Genomic DNA, 17,186 nt, shown 5'->3' on the forward strand with positions numbered 1-17,186 from the left:
CCCCCCCCCCCCCCCGCCACTGTACCTTTATTATGTTATTACTGTTTTTGTTCACTGGCCCTGGATTATCGGCGTCTCTTTCTGCGAGTTTCGCCCACTGTTTCCGAAACCAATCTTTTGCTCCCTCTATTTTACTTTGCAAGATGTTCGCTGTTTCGTCCTTGACATGCGTCCCCGTCTCTGCTTTTTTTCTTATTCCGTGTCGCCCGAGAATAAAGCGATTAACCTTTCTTCAGTGCTGCAGAGCACATGACGCGGACGGAGTAACACCTGCGCTACCGCTGTTGCAATCGTAATTGTTCGGTTAGATGAGACGTGTTAGTTTTTTTTTTCTTCATTGATTTATTTCTCTTTCTCAGCCTGTCTAAGTCGTATAGAGGGCAGAGAGAACAACTGCTGCAATACTCTTTAAGACACAGGAGTTTGCCAAATTCAGACGTTTTTCACCGCGCACCTATGGGCGCCGTCATAGTTTTATCACATGGTGACGCGTCCATTGCTTGCCTCGGTAGCTCTCCGCGACCTCTGTTCAGAACGCACGACTCCGGTGCGGCGCAGCAAGCCGTTGTTTCGACGTTTGTCGCCGGCACTCACTGCGTGAGAGGGACGGAACTTTGGCCAAAGCTGTAGTAGGGCTGGTGATCCGGATTGAGTTCGACCATCTGGTGCACTTTAACAGACACCTTAATCTAAGTACAGGAGCAATTTTGCATTCCACTAATCTCGGAATGTGCCCACCGCGACCGAGAATCGAACCACCGCGGAGGCAACTGCGCGCGGCGGGTCTTGAGGCAACAAATGGCTAGGCGCAGCGCAAGCGCCATCTGTTTACAGTGAGCGAACTAGGTGGTGAAAAGGGTCTATAGAAAGCAGAACAAAATTACAATTGCGGCTCGCCTAATTATGTCCCTTTCTCTTGCCCCCTGCCTTTACGGCAGCATGTACGCCTGTATTGCCAATTACAATCGGGCCCATATCAGCTAAAGTTGTACTTGTAAGTAATGCTTGAAGCAGCAAATTTGGCACTGAAATATGTAAAATTTGGGGTTTTCTTTTTCTTTCGTTATTAATTTCCATTTACAGAAAAAAAATAATGGATGAGTGATGAAAAAGCCGCACAGACGTGGCTTGGGACCGTTGAACCCCTTTGTTAGTTCTGGCTACATGGCGTCACGCAGGTTACACATTGTACAAAACAAAGGTGCAGGAGAAGCAATGGAAATAATTCAGTAGTGAAAAAAAAAAAAGAAGTTCGGCAGGTGTTACACTCTTGTAAGACAAGAAGGCGAAAGCCTGCTGCACATATGGTGAAGTTATACAATCGGGGTTGCACTTCTTTGTAAGACATATTGGTAATGCATTAAGTTGTACAATCAGGGTTAGACTTCTTGCAAGACTTAACGAGCCCCAATGGGGAGTACACGTGTGGCACTAAGGCGACCTCCTGAACGCCACATATGAACGCTTAACTTAGTAGCTATATAGTGCATCACGTTAGTGCACGCGCTAGGCCACACCTTTAGTCAGCGAGATGGCCGCGACGTGACGTGTGCAGTCAAGCACGCATTACCACACCTTTAGTAAGCCAGAACCGCGGAGCCTCCGTGGCTTCAGGGAAGCGTGCTCGTCCCAGACCGAAATGTACCGAATTTTCTTTTTAAAGCCCCTAGTTTACTTTGTTCACAGGAACCTCCCTGAGAAATGTGACGTCAATCCGAGCATTTTGTGCGGCGTCGGCCATTTGTCGTCGCGGCGCAGTTTCGCCAAGGTCACCGCCAAGGGCAGCGCCAACATAGCCACGTAAGGCTTTCGTCTTAAAAAAATGAAAAAAAAAAATGACACAGCTCGACGGCGCGGGATCGAATCCCGGCCACGGCGGCCGCATTTCGATGGGGGTGAAATGTAGCAACGCCCATGTACCGTGCATTGGGTGCACGTTGTGGTCAAAATTAGCCCGGAGTCCCCCACTACGGCGTGCCTCATACTCAAATAGTGGCTTTGGCACGTAAAACCCCGCATATATATATATATATATATATATATATATATATATCTTAGACAATGCATTGTTGCCGCGAAAATATTAAAAAATGAACATCTGATCGAACTTAACAACATGCGCTAATATGGTAAGGACTAAAGAACGAAGAACGTCAAAGAACTAAATTCCGACAGTGTTAGAGCATGTACATTACACTTCACTCTAAAATAAAGTTTCCACCCTTTGGGTCAAACAATAATCTTCATCTGCCTTGCTTGCGTTCCTTTCTTGAAAACTCGGCGCTCGCTACTTTCCTGTCGAGAATGCTGTGTCACGCTGATAACGGGCAAGCATGGAGGAAGGAAACAAAACAGGAGAGGCCCTGACGTCACTTTTTTGAAGCCGGAAGTGCAGCCATGTTGGTGTGCCACCTCTCTTTGCGCCTCCAATCAGGGGTTCTGCAGCTCGCCGGAGCAGATGGGCGCGAACTTTGAACTTGCATTGTTACGACCTGCCGGAAGTGTGTGCTCCTGTCGCGCGTCTAAACAAAGCCTACAAAACTTCTGTAGCAGTTTTAGTGAAGCAGACGCGCTCCTGTGTTTTTCCGTGGCACGTTGAAGAAGACGACGAAGACCCGAGCCGTGATTGCTTGAGTGTATCTGTTGCTGGCCGACACTCACACTCACAGACCCAAAACACAACTTTCAAGCTTACACACCACACTCCAAAGTCAGCTTTTCTCGCTAACAAAATGTGGCGCGGGAAAGACACCGGCGGAAAAATGTTATCTCACTTTTCAGAGACCGAGAGCAGCAGCGAAAGCTTCAGGAGCGTGGTTGCCATAGCAACGTTGACATTTGGGGTACCCGTCCCAGTGATCCTTTGCGAAAAACAGCACGTGACTTCCGCCACACCTTCTCCAATACGTTCTTGCTGGCCAGGGCCTCTCCTGGGGTTTCCTTCTTTCCTTGCTCCATGCGGGCAAGCCTTTCGGGACTAGGAAGTACCGGACTCGCAGCGTTAAAGAAAGGAAATGCGGACAAGACAGATCACGAATATTGTTTGGGGACAAGATACGACCCAAAGGGTGTAAACTTTTTTTTTTTTTTTTTTTTTTTTTTTTTTTTTTTAGTGTGCTGCTATGTTTCGTACAAACTCAGTAGCCTTGGCAGATAATTATTTAACAGCCATAGTTGGTTCAAAAACGTGGAACCTTCCATACTTCTGGTACACGTGTGTGACAGGGGGATAAATTTTCCTATAAGTTTGCGAGTAATACGAGCAGGTTATTGTTACGTTTAACACTAAAATAATTATCACATAAAAGTGAGCGTTGATATATGGTGTGGGCTTTACGTATGTGATATTTGTTAAACATGTTTTCAGTATGGGCCACCTAGGATACATTAGTGACTACGCATATTATTTTCTTTAGCATTTGTAATAATTTATTGAAGTCGCATTGAGTCGCGGTATCCCATACAATATGTTCATAATTAATGTGGCGCACCAAAAATATTTTTAATGAGTGAAGTAATTTTCACAACTAAAACGAACTGGTGTCTGTTATTCAGATAAGATTTTAGTAGTTCGAGTGGCAGGCCTCTAATTTCATATTTATACAGTTAGTAGATTAAAATACCGTGATTTATATGGTCGAACGGATGTGCAAAGTCGACGAGTATGCATATTCTTAAAAGCTAATGTTTGAAGTTCCGTACGACATGTTCTTTTTGATCAATAAGGGTCAATTCAGTGGATGTTTCTTTACGGAAACCATATTGAGCATGTGTAATTATGGTACATTTATCAAGAAATGCAGAAACTTGATTTATAGAATAATCTTTTTTGAACGTTTACAAAATATAGGGAGGATTGATACCGGGCGCTAATATTTAACATCTAACCTATCACCCTTTTTATGTGTTACTGTTAACTTAGCAACCTTCATTTTCTCTGGGAATACGCCGGTAGAAATACACTCCTGCTACGCTTTCTTTGCGTGTGTGCGCACATACACGCCCGCACTCGCGCGTCCGCAGAATGCGGGCAGGAGATTCTCGTACGTGGTTCTAACTCGGAACATGCACCCTCGTAGATGACTTCGCTTCTAAGTATTTACTCGCATGGCCATCGAAAAAAAAAATGACGGCAACGGAAAGGAACACACAAAAGCTGGCGGCGGGGCAGCAACGTTCGACCGTAGGTGCAAAGTGCGGCGCGTCTCTGCCTCGACGCCGCGGGGCAGCTGCGGCGCGCGCTCTGCCGGCCTCGCGCGATGACGTTGCGGCTCCGGATGTGATGCCGGTCCTCCGGTCACAAGGCTCGTCGATCACGCGTCTCGCACCCTTTTGCTCGGCCCGACGTCGTCGTCTCCATTCTCGGCGCAAAAGAAACATCGGCAGCAGCAGCAGCAGCAGCCTAACCGCCGACGAAGCGCGAAGGCACAGCACGACACGTCCTCACGCCAAACGGTGTCGTCGCTTGACACTTCCCCCGAGACGAGCGAGAGGAGGTATACTCTCCTGTGTCCATATGCGGACGAAACAAAGCTAGAAAGAGACGTAGCGAGAGAAAGAGAGAGAGAAAGAAGCGGCTCCATCCGGTTTACTCGAAAGCAAGTGTTCGTGTATCCGAGCGACGCCTATACGAAGAGCAGAAACGTATCTCGCACATCGCGATCTAGTCCAGCACGAACGTATCTGACAGGTCTCTGCCGGAGGACAGCTCTTTCCGTTTTCGAGCTTCGCGGAAGGAGGTCGCCCGAGGCTGTTCGGCATGAATGGTTGCGCTATTATTATCACTATTTTTTTTTTTTGGGGGGGGGGGGGGCGTAGATATAACCCCCCCCCCCCCCCCCCGTCGCCTATTGTGCCTCCACAGGTCACGGAGAGTTCCGACGTGGCTCCTTTACAGCTATACCGTATAAGTCATGACGAAAGCATAAAAGTCAAAGTCTCTAAGCAGAAAATATACAGCATAGAATAGAAGACGTGCCTTTAAGAAAGGTGTGTGGTACGGAGGGGAAAAAATGCTGATGCGGTGAAGCCTGTTTTTCGTTTCGCTGCTGCTGCTGCTGCTGATTTGCTCGCGATTTCCGTCTCGCTTTTTGTTCTTTGGTAAAATCAGAGATACGATGCAGGAACATACGAGCAACGAATTGCAGCATACCGAAAGATAGTTTCTGGAATAATATACTGGCTTTCTTTCAAGGTATGCATTTCATATGCCCCAACGATGTTGCTGAAGTATTCCGCCTTCTTTCATCCGGCCCTGAGTCGGAATGGAATCCGTAATCGAACTTTAGGAAAGACCCCAACAGGTATGCTGAGAATTCGTGGCCTCCCTTGCTCCTTATTCTATACACGCGTGCATACGCCTCGGCGTCGCATTCGGGAACCACAGTCAGGTTCAAGTGACCGTGTCACCACAATGGCGCTTGTGCCGTGGCGCTTGGAATTCGTGGGCGCGAATTCGCGGGCAATTTATTTTTGCGGTCTGGTGTTTAGTACATTTTCATGCAGGTTTCCTCGTGCACCATTATGTATCAAAAACAGCGCATATAATTAAGAAGAAAGAAGAAGTTGTAAGGAGATTCAACCTCTTGTTGAAGTCGATGAAAGACAAAGTCTTCCTGTGCGCGTTGGGGGTGCGAGTGGGGCGTACGAACCATTTAATTTATTCGTGGAAGTGCGAAGCGTCTCAAAGGACAGCGTCTGCGCCTTCGACCAGAGGAGCAGCGTCTCAAAACGCTAGCTGTCCCGACGGAAGAATGCCAGAACGCTCCCCTTACCACCGGCACCACCGCACGGCGATGCCGCCATCATGCGGTGGTAACACCAATACCGATAACACTGGTACCATCGGTGCCACCAGTACCACCGGGATCGGCCCACGAAAGAGGTTAGAAACATTCCCGCACAAGAAAGAATGGCGCAAAAGGGACGAGATGGAAAACCCCAACGAGCGCCCTGCTCGTCCCCGTTGTTTTGCGCAATTGTTTCTTTAGTTTGGAATAGCAACACGCCCAACATTCGGCACTTCTAAACGTTCCCGGTACGGAAAAGTGGGAGTAACTCGCCAGGATGGGATTTGTATTTTAATAAGTTGCTCATTTACAGTTAGGCTCCATTAGCCACGGCTGAGTAACAGAAGAGTATCTAAAAAAAGCATTCGAGGACTCTTGTGACATGCAATTTTATTAATATTTTTGGCAGAATATATCATAACGTCTTATGCATGTAACATAATTATTTAATTAATTTACCAATACCGACATATATATGAATATAGGCGAAATATGTTAAACATTCAGAGTTTGTACGGTCGGTAACGTACATAGCTGGTATGTTATACACTGCTTTAACAGCTGTATATGGAGTCTAAAGAAGCTAGTTAAAAAAAAGAAAAAGAAAAAAAATGATAAAAGTGTGTTGGGCCTGCGCTAGATTCGATCGTGAAAGCTAGTATGGATATCTGGCTTTATTTATTTGCCTGCAAAAAATCTATTCCGTTTTTTTTTTTTTGGTCTCTGTTGCTATAACATTACTATATTTTCTGTTCGCAGGGAATCCACCCGCTTGAGGCCGAGATGAGAAATGTACTAACTTATGTATGACAGATCCCGCGATCCCCGAATTACAATTAGGTTGGATAAGCATTGCCATATAAGAATATAGTCCTGGTTTTACCGCATCCCTTGACTCGAACTAAGGACGGGGAGAACATCTAGTATTACAGTATCAATGAAATACTGCAAACACTCGAGCTAACAACCAGAAAAAACAGAAGACATATCCTTTTGTTACGTGCGGTGCAACTGTCCACTTACCCTGAGTGTAGCCATCTCAACAGTTGCGAGCCGAATGAGGCTTTTGGCTTTTTCACGCGCTCTCTTCTACCAGCTATATCTTATCGCAGTTCCAAAAACAAAGAGCTCGAGGCCAGCGCCGCAACAAATTTTCTTTCTTTCGCGAAGTCAGCGTAACGTGTACAGAGGCAGCTCATTGTGCGCTAACAAACGCGCGAAAGGCAAGCGACACAGATGCGTGAGAATTCCGAGTTGTTCTACTAACACTTTTGCCTTGGCTCCTTCGATAGCACGGCAGGTCGGGGAAAGAAAAAAAACAAAAACAAAAGGAGAAAACGAAAGAAAACGAAACGGGGCCATACAATGCGCTCGCGCAGCACGCGGGAGAATGGAGTGCGAACGACGAGGCGCGTTGAGGGAAAAATAGCTGCGGCGCGGCTGCCGAAACCGCGAAGGAAGAGCATCGCGGAGTGGCCGTCGCTTGTCGCTGAAGAGCCTCTAGCGCGCGAAGGCTCCGCTCTTCCCCGGTGGCGTCGTGTAATCCCTGACGAGTGATCTAAACGGTCGTGATCGCGCCGGATTCTCCCCACAGCGCCCACCGCGTCCAATTTAACCTCGCGAGGCGCGCTCGTGGACATATAATACCACGGGAGAGGCCGTTGCACAATGCGGCGTTCGAGGGGCTTTCATCTTGGCACAAAGTCGCTATCACGCGCCATCACAGCCTAATAAAAGAGAGCGCGGCGAACAGCCGCGCACTTGTGTTCGGCTTCCTCGCTGTTCTCGTTTGCCACTTTATTTTGTATTTTCTGGAGGCCCTCCATGATTCCGTTTCGCGTATCGCGCCCGTTTCTCGGTCGTTGAATTCTTACTTCTCGCTTCAGTTCTCCCGGCGCAGTAGGACGGCATTTTAATGCGGCACGCGAACTATAAGTCCCGCTTCCTGAATCGAAGGCTTTACAGTTCAGAACACAGGTACACGTAGATTCACTTAGCTTATGGGCGCTTCGTTTTGGAGCACGTACTTGAAAGCACGCCGCCATTGTTAGAAATATGGGAGACACGCGTCATCAAAAAATAGGCGCTCCCCATATGACGAAACATTACTTTCTGCGCTGAATGTGCTCAGGATTGGTACACCACAAATTTTTTTTTTTTTGTTTTGGTTTTAAAGAAGGGGGGTAGACAAGAGCGCCTATTGCTCGATGCTAGCCGTAAGAATGGTGCTATAAACGTTGCTGTCGGTAAGCTTGATTTCTGGTCGCTGACACATACATCAGGGTCCGTAGTCACAAAGAAGTTCCCACACTAGAAGTGTTCGTAAGAGCAGGTAACAGCCAATCGAAATGTTGGAGATATCATCAGCGGAAGCGGTCGAAAAATAGTAAATGTCACTTACGAAGAAACTTTGTATATTCAGCCCCAGATGAACGTTCGTGCCCGCACAAGTCATTGCAAGGCGCTCTTTTAGTATTTCACAAAATGTTTCGTGCTATCGACTTAAATAAAGCAAGGTGATAAGGTGATTGCCTCAGACTCAGAAATGTGTTACAGGACATCGCATGTATACTTCAACTCCTCCCAGTGCGGCGTTACGTTCACTTAGCACGTTTGATACAAAGATCACTTCGATCCAGCAGTACTGCCTGCAAGTTTCTGTCCGTTAGACCTTCCCTACACCGCTAAGAGTACGATCAAGTCAGTGTGCCAGTTCAAAAAGGGCTGCAGCATTTGTTCCACCGTCATCCATACACTGTAAATGCAATTTACGTTTTTATGCGGGAATTCTGCAAACACTGAATTAACACTCATCAACAGCAAACGTTTACTGAAATCGTTTGGGTTTAATAATTGATGCACGACTTTTCTTATAAGCCGTCTAGGAAACTTAATACACGGAAGATCAATTAGACTGCATTTATACGCGTCGACAGACAGCGCAAACACACCGGTGATCGCGTTTGAATTTGCAAACCATGGAGGCATTCTGCTGCTAAACACTTCATTCGCTTTGATCAGTTTAGCTTATTTGGCATCGGGCAATGTTCTACTTCTGTTCGTGCGCTTGCCGACGGTGTTGCAGAAGCTTGTAGCTTCAGTAACGTGACGTAGACCGCCCTTATATGTTCCTGAGCAACCTGCAGCGCCCATATACTGATGATGACGAGATGGCTTTACACCATCTCTTGCGTGTTCCTTCGGTGCTGTAGTGTGTGCGTGGACAGGCTGGACCGTATTTGCATTAATATACAGCCTTTAAAGCTCTGAGGAAGAAATCGGTGGAAGAGCTTTCACGCAGCGCCTTTTGTCAACATAATGCCACTTTCGAATAGACTTTTCTTTCGTGCTTTTATTAAACCGCGATGAAAGAGACGAATGATGTTTAAAGCTTAGGTCAAACAGCGGATTAAGCGGACAAACGCTATTCAGAGGCAATAATCCAGTCCCGCGCTTTACCAAGGTTCTCCCGAAAATTGAGGACTCGAAAACTAGACTGCTAGTAGAAAAAATGCTAATGAATTGTTAAAACATTGTAGGTACCACGTTCACGCAGCAGCCACCTGGAAATGTTTGGTCACCTAGCTTAAGCTTTCACGCTCTTTTCTTTTAGATAACGCGAAGCTAGTGCAGTCGTCCTTGCTGGTGCTATAGACTGCCGATGCTGAAATGACGAAGAAAGCAAGGAGGAGCAAAATTTCGGCAACATGAGGTTAGAGGAGTCTGCGCTTTTGGATAGCTGTTCTAAATCCCGGCGACTGGGCAGGTGCTATTAAAAGAAAACAAGACAGTGTGCGTTTCGCGCACCTTGGGCTGTGTGCGCCGAAAGACTGCGACAGCAGTTGCAGCTGTAAAAGGAAGAATACGCGAAAGGATGGCTCGTTCTGCCGGAGCACCAGACGGTTGCTTAAGTCCACTTTCTCGCGCGCCGTTAATCAAAGTGGTGCGCGTCGAGCACAGGTGTTCCGTATACACAGGCGCTGTACACACGCCGGCAGCTATCAACATGAAGCCGCGCTGCACCTGCTGCAGCTCTCTGTCCCCCCCCCCCCCCCCCCTTTTTTTTTTTTTTCTCATTTTCTTTTTCTTTTCAACGGAGAAAAGCGCGGACGCGCTGGCTTTTCTCTGTTCACGTAATAAATTAGATGTTCCGCACGATGTCAACTGCGAAGTATTTACACTGGCGTTTAGGCGACAGCCCATGCATATACGTATACTGGCCAGTAGCCACCAGAGTCACCAAAGTTCTCCCATCCGGATTTAAAAGAAAGAAAACACGCTGCGTGTAGGCTTCGAAAGTTGGCGTTCGTGAATTTCCTCCGACACAATGGAGCAATGGTGTCTTCACGAATACACGCACTATTTCCTGAACCCCTGCATGCAGCTTCGCCTCCCGTCAAGCGTGCCACGACGCGAATCAGTACTTATGTGCCACTTATTACTTGGAGCACGTGGCATCAGAAGCGCATATGCTTCTTGCATATAGTCATCGCAGAAGCGCGTGCTTCCTCATTTCTTTCAATTCCAACGCGAGATGGAACCGACCTAAACGTCACGTTGCAACTCCGTCTCCTGAGGTTGCCTAGGAAACTTGTTGCGAGGCAGATCACGATATAGCCGTTGTACTGCACAGAGCTTGAAATGAGTACTCTGACCTCTTATGCAGAATACGTGCTCAGTCTTTGCAGAGCGGCGGCGATTGCATTACTTTCCGCAGTTGTTAAGAAGCTAAGCGGTACAGCCGGCCGGACCATGACACATCAGTAGAAGGTATGAATAATGCGGCTGCGCAGCTGTTCTCATTTTCACTCGCCGACGTGCCCTCAAGGGATTTCAAATCAAGTCACACACGAAGTTGACCGAATCTCCTCCTTCCTCCTCCTCCTCCTGCCCCCCCCCCCCCTCTCGCCCTTTTTCCGCCTAGTGGCCTCCGAAGCCTTTTTTATTCACCTTTTACGGCTTGGCGAGTCCTCGAAGGCCGGCAAAGCGTTTCTCCAGTGAATGGCGAATAGCGGATAGCCCTTACGTAAACAAAATTTCCTGAATACGCGGCCTAATTCATTCAGAGAGCACTGGTCTCACACATTCATGTGTCTCGAATAGCACATAAGTGCGCGTGTCACGCTCCTCTTATTTATTTCCACATAACTAATTTCGTCAAGACATTCCATCGTTGGCGCAATTCATATCGGTGATTAAGTTTTTTTTTTCCCTTGCAGTACAGCTGCTTGTTTGCGAAACCAGTGCGCACAATGAGATGCGCCTTCAACATCAGACGACCCGCCATTTTTTGAGACCACGAGAGTGAATATTTGCACGTGCTGAGGCCATCGTTGTGTGCACGAAGTGAGCGGAATACCAGGACACTCGCTAAAGAGAGCAGAGCGAAGTTTTTCTATTTTTTTTGGTTTTTTTTATATATCTTTCTCGTTCTTTCAGGTATCAGGGCTAGTACAATACAACAATTGTTTTCGCGCAATTCTATCAGCTTCTTATCACCCGCCAAACCTGTTCGCTAATGCCCGCTATCAGGTGGAAAGGTAGGCACTCGTTTAAGCGGTGGAAGGCTAAAACATTATATTTCGAATTACTATAACAATTACAACCAAAGCGTCTAAATAGAGACATGATCGCGGCGTAAAGCAGTGTGCTTTGGTTACACACGACTTCAATCGATTCCTCCGATTCCTAACCCCTTTACTGCAGGCTTCCCCACCTTCCATAACCTTAGGCAAAACTCCTACAATCCTTTGCGAACTCCCCATCTGTATGCAACGACTACTCAGGACAACGTCGACAACGACGACGACGACACAATATCAACTATTGCGATGGGCGACGGAATGGAACAGACGGAAGTGCGGAGCAAGCCGTGTTTGAAGCTGTTTCTTACTGCAAATTTCTTTGCAGGCAAAAAAAGCTATCTACTTCTAGTTTTTATCAGCGGACAAGACTCGCCAGGTAAAGCTCCGCTGCAAGCCCAGCAGGCTGCACATACCGCTAGAAATGAAGTATAGTAATGTGGTCGAGAGAAGAAAAAAACAAAGTTTGCACAGAAAAAGAAAGAACGCGCAAACGTCTAACAGCAAGCTCATCATCATCATCATGATCAGGTTCCCGAGATATTAGCTGTGCGCCTCCCAACGGCCACGTAGCTCACGTTCAGTGAAGCGTGCCCTCATTCGAGCCTCGCTCGCTCCACGAAGCTCTATCGTTAATGGATGCCGAGTCAGGTTAACGGACGGGAACGTAGCAGGAAAACGACACGCGAATATTAAAGGCTGGAAAGGAAACAGCAAAAATGAAATACTGGGTACACAGCGGCATAAATGTGCCACATTTTAATCACCACCCTCTTTTACCCGTCAGTCAGGGAACGCGTCTGCAAGAAAACGGCATCCGCTCGGTAATTATCTAAAAACGCAATAGGACACTTTGCGTATAACAGAATTAAGAGGTATACAGACACAGTATGCTTTTCTGTCATACTAAAACGATAATAAGTGAGCTGCACTAACGATCCCTGCAGTGAATCATAATTCTTATTTGCCACTGCTTCTAGTCGCAGTATAGTATAATAAGTTGCACACATTTACCGGGGGACCGTGGCGTAGCCAGATATTTTTTTCGGGGGGTGGGGGACAAGCACTTGACCGGGCACGGGGAGGAGTATGGGGCGGCTGGGCAGGGCGCATACTAACGCAAACATTTCGGGAAGGGGGGGGGGGGGGGGGTTGCACACTCCCGGTGTGCCCCCCTTTCCCCCCATCCTGGCTACGCCACTGCTGTGGGACGTGTACTGGCTGTGTTCCTGCCACTTATAAGCATCGTATGGCGTTTTCATCCTTGCCTCCTGTTAGGTTCGCAAGATCAACTCTTCCGCTTACCCGTCGCATCGGACGGATTTTGGCTTAATGTATGCAGCAGTAATTCGATGCACTGAGTGTCAGATCCTGCTCAAGAACACTACGCAGCCGAGAGGTGGCTCGGCGCTCACTATTACGGTGTCCGTTGTAGCTTATTTAATTATACATATATTTGCCTTACGAAGTAAACATACAATACGCCTGCGGTTCCTTACGCCTGCGGCGCTGTATCAATTAAGCCACCGCGGTGGTCATACTCCCGTCAACTTTCTTTGGTAGTATCTGTGTACGTGTGCTATATTAGCCGTGGGAGTGTTAGCCAGTTTCACTCATGGGTCACGGCCATAGCGGTGGATGTGAAACACCTCTTAACCGCAGGCGTCACATGTAGTAAGTGAGCTTAGGAGCAGGCAACAGGCAAATAAACACTCGTACGCTACCTCATGGCACCAGGACTGTGAAATCCGAGGCCCTAGCTATGCAACGCATCGAGCGAGAAGAGTAAAGGGAAAACCGAGAGGCTCGATTTTTTTTTTTTAGTTACAGCTAGTTGCAAACATACAAAGAAACAGACAATGAAGCCAAAGAGATACAGAGAGAGATACAAGCTTTAATGAGATGCCGGAGATGTTGGCCTGAACAATTAGCTGAATTGGTAAAGCCTCGCGGGCGTAATGCGAAAGATATGGGTGCGGCTCCAACGCGCGGCAAGTTGTCTTTTCGTCCCGACTTTCAATCCCTATTTCTTTATTATTTCTACGTTTCAGCTAAACATCACAGTTAATTTCGCATATCCTTTCCTTTACTTGATCGTCGGTTGCTTCATATGGTAACTATATGTATAATTAAATAATCTGCGACGGACGCCGTAATAGCGAGCGCCTGGAAGCCAGAGAAAGCATAGGAGAAGGTAATCGTTATATTTACTTGAAATTCAGAAACAATGAGAAAAAGAAAATAAATACCTTGATGGAGGGCAGAGGAAAGTCATTGCCCCGTGCGTCACAGCGTCGCTTTATGGGTGCACATTGTCACAACGTTGTACGGTAGGCCAATTACGAGATATATTTACGAGCACACTTCCATGGACTGCACTCGCCCTCTTTTCCTCCATTTACTTTTCCACCCAGTTCGAATGGTACCTTTTATGGCGATCGACGGCTACGGTGGAAATGCTCGTTGGCGTTGCATGCGCACGACGCGTCTTTGAGCTATGTAGCCGAAAGAGCTTGCAATCTGCACTAATTCATCTTGTCAGGTAAGGTGTGCCGCACTCTTCCACCTGCACCAGCCATTCGGAGCACACTGAGCAGTAATTTGTGTGGCTCATTGCTCAGTCAGAAGAGCGCCTCTTGAGGGGTTACTGAATTTCCTCTTATACGATTCCCTGTGCAACGAGCGGCCCAACGTTTCCCTGTCGCTTACCTGCAGCGACTGGCAGAAGGGCTGTTTTTGAGTAATATTCAAACGAGATCCTCGGAGAACTGCGCTAAAGTCTGGTCGATGCCTCTCGCGAACTTCATTCTCGAAACCTTCCGTTTATTAATAGCACCACGCATATTATCACCAAGGGTAGTACTCCGAGTCAGTACAGCGTCTTAAGCTGCGTGCTGCCGGATGTTTTACGGCTGCGAGCTGAAATATGGAGGGAGCGCTCCACAGTCTCATGCATTACTTTAAAAAAAGGAAAAAAAAAAAAAAAGCAGGAAAACGGACAAGAACCCCCTACGAATGCTTGCCGCAGAGGAGCTTGGAGAAGCCGGTCTCGGTCGCTTTATCGACCTGACACGTTGAAGTGGAGCGGCGCGACGGTGGCTCCATCTGTCGTAAAAGCTGGCAGACCGACGCCGAACGCTCGCGTTTCCGAAGCCAATTACATCGCCGCGAAAGGCGTGGTTCAAGAATCTCAATCTCGTTGAATCAGGAGTCCTGCAATTCTTTTGTTCGCACGCACACGTCGGCGGGTGACAGAAATGGGTGCGGTCGACTTGGAATTATGACACGTGGAGCGTCAAAGCGGCATAATTTATTTCTCTGAAGCGTAGAATAAAGAGAAGGAGACAGACGACGCGTCCACATCCAGTTTAAATAATTCGCAATGGAACGACGACACGATGAGTGGAGACCACTTTGAATGGCACGCCACTCAGATCATTAGTGCCAACACTTTGCATTGAGAGTCAGATAAAAGGTGGCAATGTTACAACACACGCTCGTTCCTGGCGCGCAGTCATGTCCACGCGCATCTGCATCGTTTTGTCGCGTGCACGCTCTCTCTATGGGAGCAGTGGATAGCGAGCGTCAGGGGGGGGGGGGCATCGCGACACTGCCGCGCATACACAAGTGGAGATGGCGAAGCGCGTGAAGGTGCACCAGACCATTTAGGACCGTTTTAAGCAGCAGCGCACGGGCGCAGCCATGTTTGATCACGTGATTGCGCCGGCATGATTGGCCTTGGATTGAAGGCCAGCGAAGCGGCCATACGCTGTAGGCATGGGCGACGGTGCGGCACGCGCCGTTGTTTCGGGTCCACCGATGGACAGCGGCTGGATCGACGTCACAGAGCGTTGGACCATTGGCGTATATACCGGGGGAGGGGGAAAGCAGCCCCCCCCCCCCACCACTGTCAAATGTGTGTGTGTGGGGGGGGCAAAGTATGCCATCCCCCCCCCCCCCCCCCACACACACACACACACATACACGCACTTTTGAAAGCGGGCACTTTCGGCTACACACTGGATAGTTCAACAAAACTACAGCTAAAGCTACATTTTCGTTCTTAATAGAGTGACCACGTAACTAATGCTTTTCTTTACTACGTAGCCCCTGCTTGGACAGCGTGTATGGCGACGCGCGGGATTCGCCTTAAACGCTCGCAGTGCGGAGAAGGTCTTGCGCTGGACAGTTCGATCCCGCCGTAACAAATTTCCGCTTGCGCTACTTGCATCATGCCCACTTTTTTGGGACTGGCTGACTGTATTCGAAAACACAATCGGCTTGCTATATTTAACCTGCGGGCGATGGGAGAGGTCCGGAAAAGTATTTTAATCAGTCGCGCCCAACGATTGATGTGCCTTACGGCATGAAGTCGTTGAATTATCAAATGCTGGAACTATTGAATCTCCGTCCAGAGATAGTCTTCACAGCGTTGCAATCTCAATTCTGTCACTAGTACTCAACCACTCGTAATAAAAAAAATAATTGTATTGCATTATAAGACACCCTGGAATTATCAAAGGAACTTTTCCAGTTCCATTTGATATATATATATATATATATATATATATATATATATATATATATATATAAAGAGCCCATTGACGTTACCCTGTTACCCTTGACAACAACTCGGGCGGTCGCAAGGTTTCGTTTTCTCCATTCTGTGCCGCCCTTGCTTTCGCATTTCAGTAGTTTCGTTAATCGCGTAGTGCTACGCTGGTTTTGCTGGCTCACGATACTCACACAAACTGCAAGTAGCAGAGAATGCCACGTCCATGTGATGTCGCGGGATTCCCGAACGGTCCACGCCACTTGACCTATAGAGCAGCTGCAGCGGCGAATAAAACGCTTTGTCTGGGCTTGTGTTCTCCATGGCCGCGCGTTTGCGTGTTGCGCAAGGGAAAAAAAAAAACTTAGCGTCATTTGTCGGTTGCCGTTTTACTCACCGACAGCAGTAAAGGGCGGTGATGGCGTATGCAACGTCACCGCTCCCCCGCTCGGGGGCGGGCGATTTGAATTGCGCTAAAGGTATGCGGGCCCTTCCCATGCGATTTTCTCATAAACTAAGTCTTTTCTTGGTACGAAATAAGCACTGCGAGGTTTCTGGAATGGTATTTTAACAGCCCACGTCGACTTTGTGAACACCTTTAGTGTCCCTAAACACTTGCCTCGATACTGGTGCAATGATCTCTGTGGAATTCCCCATTGCGGGGGGGGGGGGGGGGGGGGGGACGCAATAGTTTCACGTAGTTGACTTCACAGCTGCAGATTGTGTTTGTTGACTACCAACTGGATGCCCCCAAACGGGTGTTGTTTCACAATAATACACCTGTCACACGGGTACTTTCGATCGCGATCGAACCAATCCAGATCGGTTGCTGCTACACAGTCACTTTTGATCGCCATCGAGCCTCGATACGAAACCAGTCGGTCGTGATCCACGCGTCGTGATCGAACTGCCCGATTGCGATCGGAGACCGACGTAGGCAGCTTCTAGCTCAATGTGTTAGAAAACTAGGTACAAAGATAAAGAAAGAGAGCCGAATAAATAATACCATATAAAGGCTATTTTAAGCAATAGTGCAATTTTTTTATTTACGTATATTTTTGTAAACCTCCCTCTGTAGCGTCGATACCATGTATTTAGTTCTGAAAGTTGCAGATGATCAGAATCGGCGGACGTGGCACGTATTTTACCAAAACTAACGAATGAAGAAGTTATTTTTCCGAAAAAAGTATTTTCCTTTACTACCTATTAGGCACGTGTATTATTTGCTTCGGACTTATACTCAGTTACATTTCACTCAGTTAC

General features: G+C 47.6%; 1 protein-coding gene across 6 annotated transcripts in view; it reads right to left on the bottom strand.

The window, feature by feature from the left end:
* LOC119434721 (prolyl endopeptidase FAP) overlaps positions 1-17,186 on the bottom strand; it is a 394,283-nt gene that overhangs the window by 147,905 nt on the left and 229,192 nt on the right. Inside the window, exon 1 of one of the 6 annotated variants that reach the window (XM_037701840.2) lies at positions 6,813-6,922. The exons of the other annotated variants lie outside the window; for them this stretch is intronic. Within the exon in view, the coding sequence (XP_037557768.1) occupies positions 6,813-6,827 (15 nt within the window). The 5' untranslated portion in view covers positions 6,828-6,922. Of the gene's footprint in view, positions 1-6,812; positions 6,923-17,186 lie in introns of those variants that run through there. 6 annotated transcript variants of the gene reach the window in all.

The sequence above is a fragment of the Dermacentor silvarum genome, chromosome 1 (assembly GCF_013339745.2).
Source record: "Dermacentor silvarum isolate Dsil-2018 chromosome 1, BIME_Dsil_1.4, whole genome shotgun sequence".
NCBI lineage: Eukaryota > Metazoa > Arthropoda > Arachnida > Ixodida > Ixodidae > Dermacentor > Dermacentor silvarum.